At 41.8% G+C, this 21,845-nt stretch overlaps 1 protein-coding gene across 5 annotated transcripts in view; it reads right to left on the bottom strand.

The window, feature by feature from the left end:
- Window positions 1-21,845, bottom strand: part of LOC135946666 (acetylcholinesterase-like) — a 48,839-nt gene that overhangs the window by 12,216 nt on the left and 14,778 nt on the right. For 4 of the 5 annotated variants that reach the window (XR_010575534.1, XR_010575533.1, XR_010575535.1 and 1 more), the window contains exons 2-4: window positions 9,220-9,308; window positions 3,824-4,312; window positions 333-1,055 (exon numbers count right to left, since the gene is read on the bottom strand). Coding sequence is in view for 1 of the 5 variants with exons in the window: in XM_065494970.1 (XP_065351042.1) it covers window positions 333-1,055; window positions 3,824-4,294 (1,194 nt within the window). In the remaining 4 variants the exon portion in view is untranslated. The remainder of the gene's footprint in view (window positions 1-332; window positions 1,056-3,823; window positions 4,313-9,219; window positions 9,309-21,845) is intronic. The other variant, XR_010575536.1, reaches the window with a different exon arrangement.

Raw genomic sequence — 21,845 nt, 5'->3', positions numbered from 1 at the left:
AATTTTAAGCACTTTCCCATGAATTCTTAGCGGGTTAAGATGGTTTTAGACGGTTTTAGTACGGTTCTAATAGATTAACATTGCATGATTTTTTGCGAGTCCCGCAACGATACCGTCTTAATTTCACAGCCCTATTCACCAGCGTTTCGAATTTGTCATGATGTCTAGCATTTTAAAGCGAAACATTTACCACTTGCGATAAATTAAAATTTAATTTATAATATTTTTGCAAGTCCAAGATAATTTTTTAACTTTAATTTAGTAGCGTTTAAGGATGGATGTTACAAAATAAAATAATTTATGCATGCAAATAAGCGGAATCTTTTTCTGACCTTGAGAAATTCGTCCCTGTTGACGTAAATGTTTTCCTCTTTCCGGAAGAGCTCGGTCAAGTAGTAAATGATGAAGTAGTAGCCCTCCTCGGTGTTGCTGCCCATGAGGATGTTGGTCTTTTTAAAATTCTTATTGGCCAGCGAGCGGGCCGGGATCTCGTCGAGGAAGGAGCCGTCGATGATGGGCACGAAGGGGAACTCGCAGATGCCCATGGTGCCCCACTCGTTGATGACCAGGTCGGTGGCGTTAACCGTGCGCAGACACTCAACCGTGGCCTGCACGTTGCTCTTCGAGTGCGGGCAGCCGACGGCCTCGGCCAGCCGGAGGCCGCGCAGCACGCTCTCCTCGCGGTTGATGATGGCCCAGGGCGCGGTCGGCGAGCCGCTCTGCATGATGGCCTGGTTGAACAGCGGCCGGCTCAGCGGACTCAGCAAATGCAGGCTGACCGACACGGCGCCGGCCGACTCGCCGAACAGCGTGATGTTGTCCGGGTTGCCGCCGAAGTTGCGGATGTTGTCCTTGACCCACTGCAATGCCATCAGCTGGTCGAAGAGGCCGGCGTTGCCGGGCACGTCGGCGCTGTCGAAGAAGAGGAAGCCCAGCGAGGCCACTCGGTACTGCATGCTCACCAGGATTACGTTCTCCTCGGACACCATAATTTTGTGGTCGTACACGTCCAGGGTGGAGGTGCCTGAGTAGAAGCCGCCGCCGTAGACCCACACCTGAAACACCATCACTCAATCGTCTTGACATTTCATTTCGGGAATGATTATAAATAGATTAAAAGTATATTGTTTTTTTAACCTCTCTCTGCTCAACAGTCCCCTAGGCTATGAGCACGCCAGGTCCTAAAAATGTGTTAAATCATCCCCTACCTATGATCAAAATAGGAGTGCCTAGTTACAAAATTCTAGATATTATAACAGTGAAAAAATTGCAGGATGGTTTAAAATAATCACTTTTCAATTCGAGGGATGAAATAATGGCCAATAGGGATTTAAACCACCCCAAAAACTATTCGGCTCTCTAGGGGAGGTCAAGCCAAGTCGAACGGTCTGAAGTTTTGGCATTTATGACTGTTAGAACCCGAGATTTGGCGTTCACAACATTTTCAAAAATTGTATGTTTCGAAATTCAAAATTGAAATTCTTGAAAACGAAGCAAGCACCAACTTGAAATTTTCGCACAAGTTTACCGGTACCCTGAGACCACTTTTGAGGAGCGTTTAGGATTTTTAAATCATGGCGCTGGTTTTCAAAATCCCGTAAAACACCCAGAAATTATCGAAAATGACCCTTGGTGACCTTTGACCTTGACAGATTACCTCAAAATTGGTGTTCAAACGATCGGGCTTGACGAGAGGAGTTCTATTCATACTTTAACTTTTAAATTGGATTAACTCAAAAGAAGTTATTGCATTCTCAAAATTCGCCAAAAACATAAATGAAAAGTTTGGCCCTAATTTACTGTGACTTTAGACCTGCGAAGTTGGTCACCGTGGGAAACTTGTTAGGCGTGATATAGATCATTTTAGAAACTTAATTTTTATGTACATTTATTAGAACCCAAGTAACAATCTCCAGCAAAAATGCCTTTTTAAAAATCACAAATTTTGAGCCTCTGTAAATGAGGCAATTCTAGCAATTTCGACCTAATATAATAGGGTTTAATAATAGTACAAGACTTCCTCCAAATATTATCTCTCAGCTGAGACAGAAACAATACCAGAAAAAGTCCAAATTTCCGGGAAAAGTAGATATCTTCCCCAAATTTGTCAAGGAAATACACTCCAGATTATACAGATAACAGAAAAATCATATTTTCCCATCGGCATACATAGATGAGAATGTAATTGTATTGAATTGCGTGCAGATTCAAAGGTGGATTAAATCAATAGCAGAATCATGCAAGTTACTTAATGATATGGCAACGAATTTCAGGCGCATTGAGGGCCCAATGGCTGCCTGGCACGCAAATTTTGCAACTTTCATCATCCCATCATTGGTCAACACTTCACATCGAGCCCATCATCGAGTGAATAGCTATGACCTTGACCCCATACTCAACCGGAAAACATTCCGACCGACTAGATTTTACAAGAAGAAAGTTGATCGAAATGAAATTAATTCAAAAATAATGTGTTCAAATATCAGAACTAGGCATCTTCACGGCATGCGTGTCGCGCAGGCTGCATAGCTTGAAAAAACACTGCTCGCTACAAATCTCTACATTCACTTTGGTCTAAAAGATTCAAATTCACAAATTAATGTGCATCTTAAACGTCCTTTATATAGTTTTTTTTAATTATTTTTGAGTGAAAGAGTTTGTTTTACACGGCTTTTAGGCAATATATCTGTTGCTTAGAGAAAGATAATTTTAGAAATTTATGTGAATCTCCGAATTTGACCGGGTTCTAACCATTAGTTTTTAAAAAACTGCACACCGTTAAACTCGTCTCGATCTCTTCTAACCAGCTGATGGATTTAGGAGTACTTTACAACCCTTTTCAACTCTTCTGCTATTTAATAGCAAAAATGTGCTACTATATGTAAGCGCATGCTACCTCAGGGATAAAAATAATTCACATTGTCCAAAACTCACTTAAAACTATCACCTCATGCGTAATTTTAAAATCAAAACAGTATATGTGCACATTTAAATTAAAAAATTCAAGCGTTAAAAAAGTTTTTACTTTATTCAATGGGGTCGAAATACAGCTATTGAGGGTGGATGGTAAACCCCTAAACCCTCTTTAGCTGATCAGCAGATGTCAAGACGAGTCTAGCGGTGTGCTGATTTAGTAATTTTGATGGTCAGAACACGAGTTTTGGAATGAGTAACATTGCAAAACACGAAAAAGGCGAAAAATTCGTGTTTTTTTCAGTTTTGAAGAGGGATTTCTCAAAACCAAAAAAATTGACTACTCTGAAATTTTCACTCACACGTATTAACTGATAACATTTAAACGCATTTACAAAATGTTAAAATCCTGAGCTCGTTTACAAAATATAATTTTTTCCAATAAATACAATTTAAAAAAAGTTATAATCCAAAATCAACAGAATGCCATTTGGTCATGACCTATTACGTCAAATGTAGTTTTGATTCGATTGGGCTCGGCGAGAGGAATTCAAAAATAAATTTAAATTGCATCACGGGGAGATACTAAGGTCTCGAAGTTTTCCAAAATTATCCCTTAAAACCAGAAAAATTAAATATATTTTGACAAAAACATTTTATGACACAAAATCTACTAAAAGACTGATTCCTGGTGTTAATTTCACTGAGCGTGCTCGACGTTAGGACAATTATTTCCTCTGAATTTTCGTCAAGTCGTGTTTTTCTCGTCATGCTATTATTTAAAAATAACAACACTGCGGGTTTCCGAATAAATGGTCTAACTCCGAGTTAAAATTAAAGCCCACGCAACTTTTTAAACGTACTTATTTCAATCTAATAAAAAAAAGTGAAATTTCAATCGAATACATACCATGACGGCGGCGTTTTTAGGTCTCGGCCTCGGCACGACGACGTTGATGTAGAGGCAATCCTCGCTGAGCTGCGTGTTGGGGTTCCACACGGCCGAGCCGGCAAAGTCGCCGAACATGGTGTCGACGATCTGGACGCAGCTGTTGGGCATCTTGTCCGTGGTGAGGACGTAGCCGTCGCGGTCCCAGCGCTCGATGGGCCGCGGATGCCGGAAGCGGAGGTTGCCCACCGGCTTCTGCGCGTAGGGGATGCCCAGCCAGGCGTCCACGCTCTTGCCTGTGCTCGAGTTCAGGGTGATGCCGCGCACCTTGCCTTTGGTCGTCGTCACCACCAGGGGGTCGCCGTTGTTGTCGCCGCCGCCGGTGCTGCCGTACTCGAAGTGCGGCGCCGCGCCTGACGCCAGCAGCGGCCACAGCGCCAGCCACACGGCTGCATATCCCATCCGCCGCTCCAACTTCGCCCCGCCAGCCATCTGCGTTGCCAGGGTTATCTGAAAAAGTGTAACGCAAAAAATCGTGCGATTAAATCGAGATAATTGGAAGGATTAATAATTTACTATCCTTTTCGGATATTGACAGAAATGACGTCTTTTCGCCTGCATTTTTTGGGGGAATCAAATTAGTAATATACAGAAAATATTCCTATAAAATCCCAGGTCAGGTGACAAAAACATTTTACACCAAACACAATTCTCAATCCTATTTTATCGAAAAATTCACCATTTTATAGCTAAAAACAAACTTAAATTGGTTTAATCCCTCACATTCTAGGGGTGAGAAAAGAGGAATGATTGTTCAGTTTAAATTTTTATTTGTTTATGTATAACTATAGTCGCGTCAATTTTGCTTCCAATCTGTGAAAAATAGCTTTCCCATTTTTGGTGGGATTAAAAGGGTCGAAGCCCCTCAGCTATTTAGAAGAGGTCATGCATGTCGAATCGAATAGGATGCGCATTGAGTTTGTCTAATTTGCACTTCTTGGAGCCGAGATAATCGAGTTTGAAGCGAGAGTTTTTTTAACCGCAACTTTGTGTCCCTGTAAGTTTTGGATTTCACAGAAATACAAAAAACCTAAGGTTTACCTTCCACCTGAAGGTTATCAATCAAATCCGATGATGCTTCCCAACTATTAACCAGCCTTTAACTCTGAGTTTTTGAGAAGGTTGAAAAAATGTGTTTTTTAGTTTGAGGGAATAGTTAAAAATAAAACTGCACAAAATCGGTCGATTTCTACCCTCGGAACATGTTTGGGGTCCCCCCTGAGGTCAGGTAAGACCATCAGTTCATGTAAGAAATCAAACCCTGGCGTTAGGGTCGTCCTTGAACGGTTGATATAATTAATTCGCATGTGTGGCCACTTTAATATTTCCTGACGAGCTCTGTATTCGTTCTGGAGATTCTCATGAAACGCCAAATCTCGTTCCTGAGCACTGGAAAAATACGATTATTAGAGCTGCTAGAGTAAACTGGACGTGTCTATCTTCAGAAAAAAAGAATATTTGACCGACAAATTGCCGAGTGGCACAAAACGATCGTGCCTAAAGTCTGAAATCTAAAACTGGCATCATTCCCAGTCACACTCGCTGTCATTTTGCACGGAGCGAGTTAATCGCAAGGGCCGAACAACAAAATGCAACACCACAGAGGACGGTGGTGGTGGCCTTTCATCCCCCTCCCGTTTCAGAACGGTCAGCACCATAAAAATTAACGCCCCGGGTCAGGTGAAGTGGCAGATTGTCGCGCGAGAGCCAGTCTGCTCAGCGTCAGCGGCCGAGATTTGATCGCGCGCTGCGCGCAATTGGAGTGGCCGCCCGCCCGCATGTGTGTGCTTGCCTGCTGCCGCCTTTCGTCGGATTTCGTGCGTCCTTCCGGTGCGGTGCGGTGTGCATTGTGATAAAATTGAAGTGCCCTCTCTACGCTCACTGGGCATAATATGTGTGTGTGTGTGTGTGTGTGCGTGCGCGTTGCGAGAGCGGCGGCCAGGTGATCAATACTCGCGGTGGGCACTCCGTTTGGGGTCAGGTTCTGACCCACCTGCCAGCAGAGTGACATTTCGCCGAATCCACCGTGGCAGTGCGAAAATAGCTTCGCGGGGCAGCTCGCTTCAGACAGGAAACGGCCATAAATCAATACCGCTTCTCAATTATATCGCCTTGACAACTGGAATTAACTGCCGGAGACGTAATACTTTGCGCTCGAAATATACGTTCCTCTCGGGAAATTGAACGGAACCAAAATGAAAAAATATGTACCCTTTTATGTTTTGGAAAATATTGTATTTTAAAATTGAAAAACAGACTGTACTATTTGGAAAACTAAAGATTTTTCAGTGAAGATTGAACGGATTTTATTGAAAAGTAATATAAAGAAATATTAGTGTCAGGGTTTTACCTGACGATATTGGAAAAAATCAGGATTTTTTTATATTAACTCCAGATTTTTTGTCAGTGATCAGTAAAATATCGCCGCGTGGTTTTTATCTATTAAAAACGATAACTATTTAATTTTCACAATTTAAACTTTAGAAAACTGACTGGGATGTTTGAAAATTTTGAAAAATTTACATTTCTTTCAATTGATAACCACATATCCACCGGATTTTCTGTGAACATCAACCACTGGATGAGAGCGTATCTCGCGGGAATTTTAAAATCGGGTGTGGTGCCCAAGAGAAATAAAACAGAAGGCGTTAAACGTGACAAAAATCGCGGGAAAATCGTAAAATTTATCGTTTATACCAAAAACTCACGGGAATTTTGAAATGAGAGCGAGGGTTATTAAAAAGGAATATTAAAAAAAGAATGCGCGAAACCTGTTTAAAAGTGTTTGCAGCAAATTTCCTCATTAAATCAATGATTTATTGTTTTTACACAAATAGTTGATATTAAAAATGCGTCAGAATGCAAAAAACTCTATTGATAGAATGTTCATCGTTTACAATCGGATTTGCACATCCCTAAAAATAATCAATCTTTCTTTAAATGATAAAATTCGCAACTGAAAATTTTCGATTCCTTCTTTTGAACGCAGAGCTTGAATAAGCATGAACAAAAATCAGTATGGTTCAAACACGAATTTTGTTGCTCCACTGCCCTGGTATCAATATGGGGCACGAAGCGCCCTCCCTATGCTATTAAACAAAACCCGGATCGGCACTCTCATCACTGACGGGCCGTCACATCAGCTCAAATTTATGTGTGCGCAGAGGCAAAGAGATGGATTCATCATTATTTCAGTGTTTGATGGATTGGCAGCTCCGTTGGAGAGTGAGATGATTTTGCTGACCGGGCGGCTGGCGTGAGCGCGGAGGAGGAGCGAGAGATTTGGCTTGGAAGGATCAGCAGTTTGTGGTTTTGACTGGATCACCTCTACCTAGCTCTCGCAGCCTAAAACGGACGGACGGACGGAGATTTATGCCTTGCCTCGATTGCACTTCTATTTTTAGCTTTTAGCCCACTCCCAACTGGCAAATCGTGACTTCTGCGTAATCCCACAACCAGGAAAGTGTAATTTTGGACACAAAAAACACTAAATGAGATTAATTGAAAGGGAAGAGGAGATTTCTTTCTCTAAATTACGAAACCATTGTTAGATATGTGCAAAAATAATCTAATTTTAATATAATCAAGTAAGTATATAATCAAACTAAGTATTTTAAATTTCTTTTCGATTTTTACCAGTTTCTAAACGTTCAAAAATTTTATTTACTTTGTGTGTCATCAACTCATCAGCAAAATAAAGCGGACCTGTTTATTTCCACTTAATGCGATTTCTACGAGTTAACTTTAGAAAATTTAGCAGTTATTTAATTTTAACATCTCAAAAGAAAGAAATTTAAGAGCCGAATTCCCAGCAGCAGGATTAGCGGCTTCAACCACTAAGGAGCTTTCGTGACTTGTGAAATTTGGAAATAATTTATTTTGAATGCTTAAAAAGTCATGATTCGTGCTCAATTATTATTGATCCGGATAGTAGCACTCATAGAAAAATAACGCAACATCTATGTAGCCATCGTCTGCGACTTGTGATCCGATTGCGATTTGGGCACACGCGGACAAAATAACTTGATTAAGCGCACAATGGGCACGGAATGAATAAATGTTGCGTCGGCCGGCAATACAAAAGCTTAATAAATGTCATTGGGCGGACGGCACATCGCAGATAGCATCTGATGATAAAAGCACATTTGCATTTGGCTGCAATTCAAATGAAACGGCCTTGACCCACCACGCAATCACCGTTTCGTGCATGCACGTGTCCAAAAATTGCAACACGCCAAAAGTTCCAGAACAGATAGCACGAGAGCGAGTGACGGTTCGAGGAAGAGGGTGTGTGCAGCGCGGCAAGCCGTATCTCTTCGTGTGGTGCAATTATTAAAATTGTACCCGAATCAATTTGCCTCTGTTCCAACCTTTAATGGCAGACGAAACGAGTGGTATTACAGCATGCTCGTCATGGTCGCGCACTGTACTTCGCCACGCCACTATCGCATTATCCGAAACGGTGGCTTACAATAAGAAACTAATTATTGTCCGCACTCATACGATAACGTCATCTGTGCGGTGACTTATTTCTTATTTTTATACGTATCACAAAAGAATCGTCAAGGACGTCCTTCATTTCCTGCGACGAATGCGGAGCAATAATGGATCGAGCGACTTATTAATAACTCGATGGTAAAATTACTACTACAAATCAATTGAAGAGAGGTTAACGAAAATGATTACGAATCTCGATAGAAGATATCCAGTTAGTTCAAGTTAATGGTTTTTAATTAAAAAAATTGCCGTCTTATTTTCTTCTATAAACGTGAGCAAACTTGGATTTTGAAATTAATATCGCAAAACTCTGTTAAATCCTTGTTGCCAACGCATAAAGTAACCCCAAATGATTCATTTAAAGCCCAAATTAACCTAGGTAGCGCTGTAAATTTTTAGGAAAAGTGGCTACAAAGTTAGAATGCTTTTCAAATGGTGACGACTGACTCCTTTACTTGATATTCTATTTTATTTCACAACAAAGAGTTTCCCCAAAAGGTTTCATACGTCGTTGGACAAATCTTGACCAGAGGAATCGGAATCTACCAAGAAAATGTGGTCAAGCGCTTGAAATTCTGGAGAAAATTGGCAAAATACGAATTTTTAATGTTGCAAGGTCCTTGCACATTGAATTACAAATTGCTACCTTTTTACAAAATGTATTTCAGTGTGGTGCAAAGGCAAAATAAATCAATTGGCGGAAACAAAATTCAAATAACTTGCTGCTTTTGGGAACATTTATCATAATAGCCGGCAAGTTTCGCCCCCAGAGAACCCCCGTTTGGCCGCAATTATTTCAAAACTACCTTCGGGGAACAGTTGAGGGCGAATTTACGAGCAAATGAATGTTTAATCATTACCTTACTGAGGGTGCATGTGTCCTATTGGGGGTGGGGCGGGTAGAAGAGCCGCAGTCACGCGAGTCTCATCATGTTACTTAACTCTGCACCTGTAACACACAGCAAAAGCCATTTGAATATTCTCCACGGCGTTTACGCAACAACACGACGAACTTGCTTGTACAACAAACTTTCTCGTCGCTGAAGGATTTCGTGGGGAAACATTTGCCGCATGGTGAATCAAAACATACTTCCGTAGCTATGACGGGCATGACACAGTAAAAACAATGACACGGTAAAATTGAAATTTAAGGCAATCCTAAAAGCGTTAAGGAATTTTTAGCCCTTCAGGGATTTATTTCTGGCTGCTCAATGTCAGAGATGGCAATTTAGTGACTCGAAATGATCAAGTAGCTCAACGGGCTAGTAGGAGGCGCCACTAGCTGCTTTTTGCGCCTTTCCAGCAGCTTTAGGGACAAATGTCTTCCGTTTTAATCAAAGACCTCGATGTGAGCGAAAAGATGGCCACATTGGGCCTAAGCTACTTTGCCGCCGCTCGGGGTCCCGGTGATGTGCTTAGCAGAGGTTCAAGTAAAATTATTCGTTCCGATTTCTTTCTAGAATTCGGCTCAACAAGCAGACCATGTTATTACGTAAAAAATAGCGTTGCTCCAAAAGTAAACACGGAGCAGAGCGATTTGTTATAGCTCGGCGCCAGGCAAGACTCTCTCTCCCGTCGCATAATAATATATAATACCAATTTTGTTAGGCGAGTTTGTTAGCTAGCGAGGCGTCATTTTCAAGGCCTGATAAATACACAGGCGACGAGCTTTATCAGCGACAGGCAGGTTCGAGACAAAAGCTTCGCCGAACAGGTTTTGAAGAGTTCCCCAGAAAAGTTTGCGTCTCGCTTTTAGCAGAGCAAACTTTGGTAATTCGATTTCTGAAGAGTGCCGCCTGAATTTCCTATCAAAATTCTTAATTGGAAACACCGCGAGGAGAGCAATATTGGTGCAAATTTTAGATTTCACCCAAAGATATGCAGTGTAATTAATTAGTTGATGCACACAATGGCTCATGATAATTGGCTTTTGGAGTGAGGGCGATGACCACTAATGGAGCTTTCGAGTTGCGTTGTTTGCCCACGCAATATGCTGCTTATTTGATCTTTCCTTTGATCGGCGAGCCGGAAAATTGCGAATAATGCTTGGAAGCATTTAGCCTCTTACGCCTTAAATCTCTGGTGTTTTCACTTCCTCCCTCCAAACTTTGCGAGGCAGCAAACTCTTGTTCCTACTTTGGTTTAACTTACAAACAAAGGTTTTCAGAAAGATAAAATTTTGTAGTTCACACCGGTGTTACAGACAAGACCGCAGGAGTAAAATTTCCCAGTTTTTCGAGTTTTTTTAATTCAAGTGGTTCATTGAATTTACTGTCAACAGCTCATCTTTACAAAGTGCAAACATCAAATTTCTGCCGAGTGTAACAATTTAATAACAGACTTTGGTGAATTTCTCGAAAAATTAAACGGATTTTCAATGATTTTTCGCTTGATTTCAATGTGAATTTTAAGGAAAAATTCCTAAATTGTGAAAGAAATCATGATTTTACAATGGAGACAGTGCTTGCAGCTTGATTAACATGCAAATCGATATTCTTAGAAATTTAGGAAAATTTATTTCAAAATTTTTAAACCTAAAATCTCTGCATCACTTTCTTTTTTGGATGAATCGTGACTTCTTTGATTTAATAATCCACGCCATAATAAAAAAAACGAGAGCTTATTTAGGTCCTGAAAGAGTTATGCACATCAAAGAACAAGCGGCTCTTTTTCATTGAAAGTCTACCAAAAGCGTGAAAACGTTCAAGGGCGAGCGGCGCCACATATCCGACTCGTGAGAGTTTTCAGCCGACGATGCAGATGTTACTATGCAGCAGATCGAAGGCTGTAACCTACGGTACCAGCAACCATATCGCAAACCGCACTTGACATTTCCACTGCATTTGCATACATACTGAACACGCCAAGAGCATCCCCAGCGACGACAGGCAGAGTGAGTGTATCACACAATGTGCAACATTGTGTTATTTGCGCTCTCAAGTTTTCAAACATGCACCGCGCAGCAACACAAAACACACCGCACATTATGACCAGTAATTTTCGTTTTGACGAGGAAAATCAGTGTCACGCCTCGACAACACAGATTTTTATTTGAGAGATTCAGTGTAATTTTCTGGAAAAATATTACTTTTAATTATTTTAACGGAAAATCCGTTTTAAAAATTGACTTGGATGCCAGCAAACTATGCAACCCGAAAAAATTGTAAATATAGCCAAAATAAAGCTTGATTTTATGAAAACTATCGTAGAAAAAAATTAAGACTATATACTAGCTACAAGACGTCACATTTCTGGACGCAATTTTCCCAAAACCCAGAAGTAAATTTAATTTTAACCACTTTTGGAGAATTTATGGCATTTTGATATTTCTTAAAATTTATAACCCTTAAATTTTTTGAGATAAAAAGGCCTTAATTTAAGAACGCAAGTTTTGGTGGAGGAGTTTCTATTTGTAGAGCAGTATTGGTATGGTATTAAATTGATAATGAACGCGATTTATCTGGAGCAGAAGCTGACCCCGCAGAGTTACTTTATCTTGTTTCAAGAGCGAAGATAATACTTTATTTTGAGGCCAACATTTCTTGAAATTCACGTCCGGGATAAGCCATAGTATCATAAAACTTGAAACGCTGCATTTTATGCGCGAAAGATAAATAAAATTTAATAACAACTAGATACTTGCATGCACGGGTCCCTAATAAAGTGGCCCTTTTCACTCACAAGAATATTTATTGAGACGCTGCTGATCCGCTGGCAAAATAAACAAACTGGAGGGCGGAGGAAATATAATAAAAACCGCCTCGCCAGCGAAATGCAGGAGCGCGGCGCATACATATTAAATAATCGAATAAATGGCAGCGTGCATCCTCTCTTTCTCGTAAATTGGGTTTCGCCAGACAGCAGCCAGCGCATCGAGGCTGCGCAGGAAATTTGGCAAGCGGGCTGTTTTTTTTTTGCTTTCTGGGGAAACGAAAGATTTCCACTCGATTGTTTTTTAATATTTTATCCTTCTCTTAAACTTTGAACGAAATTGAAGGGTCTACCAAGCAATGTGCTTGGATCGAGTGGTCTGGATTTTTTCGATACTTTTGCACCCAAATTCAAATTTTTGGGTGTATTACGGTCATCCGAAGATCAAAATCCTGGAATGTTTTAGTAATAAATCCATATTTTTTTGTTCAGGTTGGTCGTGGAACAAAGATTTGCAAAGCATTGAACTTATCTCGTCAAAACAAACAACTTTGCTGTTGCCCTCAATTGTGAGTCACTAAAATCGAAATTTCGACATGAAACTCATTATTTGAAATTTTTAATTTTGATGTTCTGCACAACATAGTTGAGTGTTTATCTCCTTCAAACTAATTCAGCTCATCATGGAGTGTGAAGACGAGTAAAATGATATGCAGCTTTAGTGAATGGGACAAATAGAACCCGATGTTTGACTTTTTATTGTGACGGCCTTAAAAGAAAAACATTTTCCACCAAATCTCAGCTTGTAAGCATCAGAATTACATAAACTGCACACCGTGCGACTGGTCATGACCTCCCTCAGATAGCTGGAGTAGTTTAAGGGTTTCAGACCCTTTTCTGCCCCGTATAAATGTTTAAAATGCATTTTTTTCGCTGGTTGGAGGCAAATGACACGACCAATTGTGCGTGAAAACGTTTCAAAATCTGATCAATCATCCTTAGGACGTACTTGGTGACGTCGAAACTGGTCGAGAAATAAAGAAGACGAATTTCTCTTTAATTTGACAACGAGGATGAAGCCTGGTTTTAATTATATTCAACATCCTTAGAATGTTGACGAATACAAAAATACAAGAATGGTGAAATAATTTATTGTAACCTACAGAAACGGCAGCCTAATACATATTTATGATTTTGGCATCTCATCATCCGATTGCGGTCGAAAAATCACTGAGGGGATGGCAAGAAATTGAGTTGAAATGCCGTGAGTATGTTGCAAAGTGAATTAAGCAGTGCCTATCAAGTGTTCAGATTGACACGCGGTCTCGGGTGGCATCAGAAAAGAGACATCATCTCTGAGGGCGCAGGTTTTGAGGCAAAACCCTCGAAAATTATTAATGGACAGGCATTTATCAAAGTGACACGCGCAGCGGGGACACGTTTTGTAGCACGAAAGTGACACAAAATAAAATTGATGGTCCGCCCTCTCGCCGCGGCGTTTTAATTGTCTCGCCGCTTCTGCCCTGGAAAAGCAAGCAAGCAAGCCATGTATTTTTTATCGCATTCGCCGCCCCATATCTGTGGGAAGTTAACTAATGTTAAGTGAGCAGGTCAAATGCGTGACTATTTACTTATTAACCCCCGAGCTAGCGAGCTACCCCTCGGCAGGCGAGTTTGTGAAACAGTCCAGCCGGCCGGCCGTAGTGGCAGCGCGCGCGCTTGTAATTTCTGTCACGCAAGCCGAGGAATTTTTGTTATCATCTGCAACAGCCATTATAATGAAAAGCCCTTTCATTACGGCTTTTAATTGTGTCTGCAGTTTTTTTCCTTCTCCTCCTCCTCCGGCGTGCTGCTGCTGCTGCTGCTTTTACGACCGAATTTCCAACAATGTACATGCTTCATTCAATTACTGCATGCAGATTCCGCGCTTAATTTTATGGCTCTTGTACTACTTTCGCCGCAACTTTTGAGCCTTTTAATTCCTTATCGAGACGCAAATCGGTCTGCGAAATTGCTTTTTCGTCAGCTTGTGATAAATTGCGGCAATCTTCTTAATAGGGGTGACGTAATTTTTTAAATTGCCACACTGACAAGAGCGTATAATAAAAAATGGATGTTCGGCCTTCAAATTTGCATAAGGGATTATGCAAAGTGTGACTCTATCTACAAATTTTATTGAGTGGTATTTATTTGTTCCACGTAACAATAAAATCAAGGGCATTTTATTAATTTTTAGTTTGAGGTACCTTAGCTTAATTTCGGCTGTAACTTTGAAAAAGGTTGTGCAACATTCTGAGGAAATTTATAGTTGATTAATTTTTTACCCTTATACATCGAATTTTAGTGTTGAAATTCACCCCTTGCAATTCCCTACCTCTTTCCATCCCCTTTTCAATCAGAAACGATGGTATTCAATTAATTTTCTTAAGTAAAAATCGATTCTCATTTCTTATTCTCGATGATTGACATATATTTAAACGGAAGGGATGAATTTTGAGTGTATTACAACCCTGTTTCGATTTCAAGCCTTTTAAAACCACCTAGTTTTTATCTCTTTTTCTTGAAATACATCAGTTTGAAATTAAAATTGTTAATTCAACCCCTAAAAAGCATTGTTGGTAACTCTGTCTCTTGTGTAGAGCTCCTTTAGGAGTAATGTGCTTCATTTCTTCAGATGAAATACAATTTCACCAACCAACCCTAATTCATCCCCTTAAAACCACCCCTTTGAATGCATTTCTTTCTATTTTAGTTTATTCGCAATACGATTATTAATATATGGACTAATGAGTGATTTGAAGGGGGCGGTACAAATAATTTAAAAAGCTCAAAGAAACAAGGAACCAAAATTACTTTAGAGGGTGGTCAAGGGTTGAAGGGGTTTTAAAACTTCAGTCAAAGGGTCGAGGACACCGTGCTATTTCAAACGAGATGGAACTGCGTAACAAAGCGCAATTAATCCGTTTCGGCGGTTTGCTCGGAAGCAAATTAGTCTGGATCCGACGTAATTAAGCGGCTCTCGCGCCGGCTTCTTCATTATTTATCCCGGCAGCAGAAATTAAACGCAGGGGAGCGGAGTGCGACACGAGCGGCGTTTTGGACTGCAGCAGTTGATTAGGCAATTAAGAAAGAGTTTTAATACGCGCGCGCGGGCGGGCGGGCGGGCGGGCGAGAGCACAACTTTCTTCTTTTCCCTCTCGAGTGCTGCCGCCGGAATGACAACAAGATGACGAATGAAAAATTGTGCCCGGCGTACGAGAAAAAAGGGGCTCGGCTGCCGGTGCCGCTGCTACTTTTTACGTCAGCGAAACGACAAAAAGGAGAGCGTCTTCCTGCGGAGACCATTGTGGAGAGGGCGCGAGCAAACTTCCCTTCTTCCGATATTTTCTTTGCTCGCGTATTTACCGCGCGCGCCGCGAATGCAGTGCGCGCCAGCCTGATTCGGGAAACGACGCTTTAACGCAATCCTAACTTTGAAGAATGCGCAGGAAGCAGTTGAAATATTAAGAACTTGCGCCTGCCTTTTTAAAGACGGCACAGGTCGGACGGACGGACTCTTGGTATCAAAACGTGCAAAGGAGAACAAAGGCGCACGCATCACATCTTTCTCTCAGTCAAATTCCGCTGCCTCCTTTTGAACCGAGGGATATCGATTGCGGAGAACGCGCCTTTGTTACTGCACTCGCCTCCAATTTTACCCTCGAGTTGATCTACACGCGCCCGGAATCCATTATTTTCGATTCGGGGCAGTGGAAGTCATTGCAACCGAGGTCAAATGTTTAAAACGCGCTTGCCCATCGTTGACCTTGACCTTAAAGTCAAACAAAGTTATTTGAAGTCCAAAAACTATGCAAAGTAGCCATAGAGGAAATTAGATTTTGGTCTGACCAAACCAATCGCAAAAAAAGGAGAGCAAGAGGTATATTATTAGTATTGTTTCGATCTAGACTTTTTTCGATAGAAAATATCGTTTTGCTAATATTATTACTCAGCGACATTTTATAGCGATTTTTACCTTTTTTTTAACCGTAAGGAGAGCCAAGCCCATAGTTTCCGACGCATTAAACTTGATTTTCTTTGATAAAAAATTAACTTCTACCATTTCTTCGGCATATGTGATGAGAAGAATTGTATACTACCTCAAGCCGCTAAAGCAAAAACGAGCATTGAGGGTGATATCCACAATTATCGTTATAAACTTTCGCTGTTAAATAAAGCTTTCATTCATCTAAAATATCTGAAATGAATTTATGGATGGATACCTTGCCAAAATGATGGCCAACTGAGACAGTTATCGTTTCTACGAACTCAATAATTGTAACTCTGACAGTTTAATGGAAACTGGTGTCATCTTTCATAAGATTGCTGATCGAAATATTTCTCTTTCTTGCGAGTGGAGAGCAGAACATTTTGACAGATCGAAAATAATCGTAGAAAACCGCATAAAAACGATTCTGGTAAATAATTTTGGTAATTGTTGTTCAGGAATCCGGAAAAAGAATTAATTTGCCATATTTAGTGAGGGGAGTTTCCCGTCCGGCCAGAAATAATCTTAAAATAGACTCTCAGCCCAGACGAAATTAATTCCGAATCTAAGAGAAAACGAAAAGTTGGTGAAAGCGAGGTAGCCGCCGCAGTGCGTCCGCGTTGTTGGAACGATGCTAACTCACGCCAGAGAATTCGTGGTCGAAGCGCAGACGGTGTCTCATTATCCAAGAGTACTTTCGGCTTTTTCCCAAATTGCCACTCGGCAGTGAATGCGCTCCGTGGTTGCTTGTGCACTTCCCCGATAATTACGTCTCCACCCCGTGTATTTTTGTGACGCAAGCGAGCGAGCGAGCGAGAGAGAGCGAACAGAGGGCGGCGCAGCAGGTATTGCCGCGCGCGCGGCGACAAACATACAAAATCGGCTGGCTGGCTTGATCCCTCGCATTTGCCTCCCGAGAGATTGAATCTCTGGCTGACGTCATATATGTATGGTGACAGCCGAGCAAGACTTTGCGGAGGATTTTTTGCATGTGTCACATGAGGGGCGCGCCCGTCTCGATCGCAAAAACCGAAAACCGGTGGCGCTCGCAGGGTTTAATTGGGTTTGCATCGGCGGAGGAGCAGCTTTGGGGCGAATGTTGTGCTTTGCGCCAAAGCAGCCCTCTCTCTCTCTCTCTCTCTCTCTCTCTCTCTCTCTCTCTCTCCCGCTCGCTTTTCCAGTCCGTCGAGTCCTGCGGTTTTGCCAGCCGAATCAGAGAATTCAGAGGGATGCTGCCAGCGTTGGTTGATGCCTCCTCAATTAAAACGCGTTCGTTTATATTTGCCTCGCGGAATTGAGTTGGCGTTCGGTTGGATTTGCGGCTGCCGATTGTTGTTCGCGATTCGTGCGCAGGGAACACAAATACAAATTGACCTGTGAGTAGGTGAAAAATTCAATTTCCGTCCGGAATAACCACTTGAAACGCTTTGGCGCAACGACTGGCCTTGACCCTTTATCTCCTTTAACGATTAAAAGTTTGTTGAAACTCGCCGGGGACTGCTTTACAATTTAATGAATTCTGCTTAACTGGTTGCTGCTAAAGTATGCGGCCTGCGTGACATTCACGCGAGTAATTGCATGACATCCTTGGAAATTCGTCGGCTCTAATTCAAATTGATGAGTCATTCAGTGCGGTGCAGCTCGGCCTCGACAGCTCCATTGACACCAGTTGCGATTTACTCACAAAAACAATTGACTAGCTTGCGTCCTTTTCCCAGGGTGGCGCAATTAAGCGCGAATAATTCATCACACGCCACGGTGCATGGAATGGAAATGGCGTCGCGCGGAAGCTGAATATTTCATCACCTCTGTGGCCTTATTTTGGTCTATTGCGAAACAGTTTGTCATCTTTAATTGCGGTGTCAGCTGCTGCAGCACCGAGACTGCGAAATACCTGAGGGAAATATTTCATGCCCAGCACACGCAGTCACTCGCCGAGCTGCTAATATTGCAGCCCAGGGAATCGACCTCGCCTGCCTCTCTTCTCTCTCTCGCTCTCCTCTCTCTCGCACTCTCACTGCAGGGCACGTGTCATCGATCGCAATGGCGATAATTAATCAGCCAGCTAATTAGCGCATGGTGATTCGCACCATTGCCCCTTTTGATTGCGCACCAATTTGCACCGGATTTATGTATAATTATTTGGTGTTGCAAACTTTTTCATCTGGGCGCTAATCAGCTTTTGCCCAACCGAGTGTTAATGGCCTCCTCGCCGCATTATCCTCTTATTGATTTGCAAAAACTTGGGCACAGTTCATCTGCCGTCTACTTGCGTCAAAAATTGCAGTAATCTTGATCAGTACGTCACTCAGTAATTATTTCAAAATGCGCTTATAAATCTACCAAAAGGCTTTGACGGGTTAATTGTCAAGAATTAAAAAATCGCACTAACTTTTTACCGTCAGAACCTAGCAAAAAGTTCCACAAGAACGCCGAGAACCAGTAAGAGAAGGGAATGGTGATCTTAATCGAGACAGCAGCGACAGCCAGCGCAATTAAGCGGGTCAAGCAGCTGGCTGTCTTTGTGGCGCTGCTGTCTCGATTACCAGCCGATCCCTTCTCTGATTGGTCGCCGGCGTTCTTGTCGCACATTTTGCTACGTTCAAGCGCAAAATAAGTGACGGTTTCTACATTTCTACAGATTTACGGCACGCAGTGTTCAATTTTTTCAACCTTCAGGAGTCCATTATCACTGTTAAATATGAAATTCTAGTGCAATTTTAAACGTACTAAATATATTCCTGGCAATTAAATTGAGTTTCGATTCTACAAAAAGGACTTTAAACTCGAACAAAACAAAATTGCGTATTTAATAGGATGTTGGAGAGGAATTCAGGACGAAATCATAATTATTGGTGTACTCGCAAGCTCGAATATCGACTTAGGCTTTTGGTTGAGCAGCCGAGTCGTGCGGGCTGCATAACCGGCACAAACCAAGGCGCTCTACCTGTCTTGTGTCTCAGCCGTCTTCCGTCGCCAGCCTCATCGTCATCCAAACCGAAGCAGTCGTCGTCTCGTTAATGCTCTGGAGCACGAATCGCGAATCAATTTCCACTCAAACGGAAATGACAAGACCAATAACTGCGAGCGAGCGCGAGCTGCGCCTATTGTTATTAGCATTATCGTTACGGCATTTTGCTGATGGCAGGCCGGCGCGGCAGACGTACGTGCGAGTTGCTTGTTTTGTGAGTGTGTGTACGTTCTATTGATTGAGCAGCCGCGGCCCACAGAATTGTCCATTTACGGCAATATTTACTCGCACACAGCACCACTGCCGGGCCAGCTTTGTTTCCTCCATCTTTCATTGTTTGCTTTCGCGGCCTGGACATTCGAATCAATCAAAACAACGTGCTTGCCTGCCGATGAAATTGCGATTTGGCATTTTTTTGTTTTGTACATCACGAAAATCAGGGAGGATCAAAGCCCTACCTTGCACAGGGGTTGAAAATTGATTGGAAATTTCAACGTGTTTGCTGCCGCACGTGGAAATAACAGTTTCCATTCGCCAAGGAGCGCACACTTTTATCCGAAAAAATATTTTTCTTTTCAGAACTTTTTTTCTAAAAATCGAATATTTACATAAGGGGTGCGAGTTTAGTTTAATAATTCAGCAGCTATGATTAATAGGGCTAAAAATCTTGAAAAATTGTAATTTCACGAAAAAGCCGTTTCAAAAAGTGACCAAAATGATGCTTGATTTCAAGGAAAAAAATTAACACTCTACCACAAGCCGTTACATTTCTGCACGCAATTTTCCCAGAACACTTTTCTGTTGGAAAATTTTGGAATAATCATGGCCTTTTTCCAAAATTATTAAATTCCGCTAAGCAGATTAAAAAAAATGTTAAGTTTATTGAAATAAGACCACAAATTTTAACTATTTAATGAATCACAGAGGATTGGGTGTCACGAACCATAAATTCCGTTGACACATTTTCATAATTTATCAAGCACCATTCGGGCGATGGCTGGAGTTCGTTATTGGCGCTCTCCTGTGCCGCTTGAGTCAGCGAAACCATGGTTCGAGAAGTTTGATTTGTTGCCTGTCTTTTCCATATTTCTATTGCAATGTTGCAAATTTGTGCGTCGTCATCATCACTATTTTCAGCTAGTTAGGGAGGTGCACGGATACAACACTCGCTCTAGAGATAATTATTTTGTGCCCTCCCAGGTGTCAGCGGCGGCTTCTCGAAATCCAAAAATTTACATGCTAAATTTGTATAATAAACTTCCTGAGCAGATTCGGGGCGAGCAGCAGTTAGACGAATACGAAAAGCAGTTAAAGAATTTTGTTTATGCTAACAAATTTTATACTTATGATGAATATCTCAATTTCAGAGCATCAAATGTAGCAAAACACACACACTCGCTTGTTACACAAACATAACGAAATGTTAACACTATGTTTCTTCTTTATTGTTATTAATTATTTTGTTGTTTAAGACTCATTTGTAAATGCGCGGACAGAAATGGAGAAGCTTAGATTTTTGTACCGCTGTGTAATGCAAATAAAGGAAAAAATTTAAAAAAAAAAAAATAGTAACGATAAACAGCATATTTTTGGGATTGAAAGGTGCGCTCCCCTTGTTGGTTTGAGTGGCAAGCGTGAAATTTGCATCACATTATTTGTCTGTCAGAAGCAGATAGGTGACTGAGGAGGGCGTTTGTCTTTTTGCAGCTTCAGGCTATTTGCACATATCAATCAAACGCACAAACATACAGCGGCTGGTTGAATTTCAGCTGTCAATGCCCATTATAGTGTCTGTTTTATTTATTTTTTTTTTTGAGGGTATTTAGAGCAGAATCTGGTTTTAAATTTTGAAACTGAACACGAGGTTGCGAATCGAGCGTTGAATTACAAACAAAAATGAGTCTCCTGCGCACTTGTGTTTGTGTAAATAATATTCTCGGCTAGCGTCACGCTGGATCAACTCGAAACGAGGCCACTTTGACAGCGAAGAGAGGCGAGGCGAGCTCTCTAATGCACCATTCGTACGACTGCGAACTTTTCTCTCATTTTCCAGGCCAGCAAGTATTTTTTTAATCTCCTCGCCCGCTCGCCAGGCGTACTACTTCTATACTCGCCTTGCGTTTAATTAGTCGGAAACTTGAAATCTCTCTTTTGCACGGGGGCGCTTACTTGTTTTCCGAGCCCGCGAGCCGAGTTGTTCGATAATTTTGCAGCATGCAGGAAAAAAGCGAGCGGGCGCGGAAAGGAGGAGAAGGAAGAAAGTTTACGGCGCGCGCGGTAACGAGAGCCTCTTCAGCTTAAACGCAAGAAAAGGTCCTTTACTCAATCTATACGAGGCTAAAAGTTTTAATAACATGCATGCAGCAGGTACACGCGCGGCTACGGCGGCGTCGGCAACGACGGCGGCGGCGGTGGAGAGTCAAGTTGTAGTCGAGTGCGAGGGGTATCGACCAGCAGGCGAATTGAATAATTTATGTTTGCCGGGAGGAGCATTGCAAAAAAAAGGAGAGAAAGAAAGGAAGAAAGGCGCAGGGGCCGCTTGCATTTGCACACCGGCCGGCCGGCTAGCCGCCGCTGCAATCGAGAGTGGATGACGATTTCTTTCCGTCTCAAGTAGACACAGCTTTGAATTCGCACTACGCCTTGCAAATGAGCCTCTTCACTGTACTGCGCCTTGTTTCATTAAACACTGTTTATGCTATGCCAGACGTAGGCGAGAACACTCCTTGAACAGCCTCTAACAGAATAAGACAATGGGTTTCATTACTTTTTCTCGTTGAGTATTTTATTTTTTAAATGTTAGAAAATTAAATAAAAAATTTGCTTTGGACCGTTGA

This window comes from Cloeon dipterum, chromosome X (genome assembly GCF_949628265.1).
Source record: "Cloeon dipterum chromosome X, ieCloDipt1.1, whole genome shotgun sequence".
In the NCBI taxonomy this organism is placed as follows: Eukaryota; Metazoa; Arthropoda; class Insecta; order Ephemeroptera; family Baetidae; genus Cloeon; species Cloeon dipterum.
Note: the sequence above shows the minus strand (reverse complement) of the source record. Positions and strands in the feature narration are given on the sequence as shown.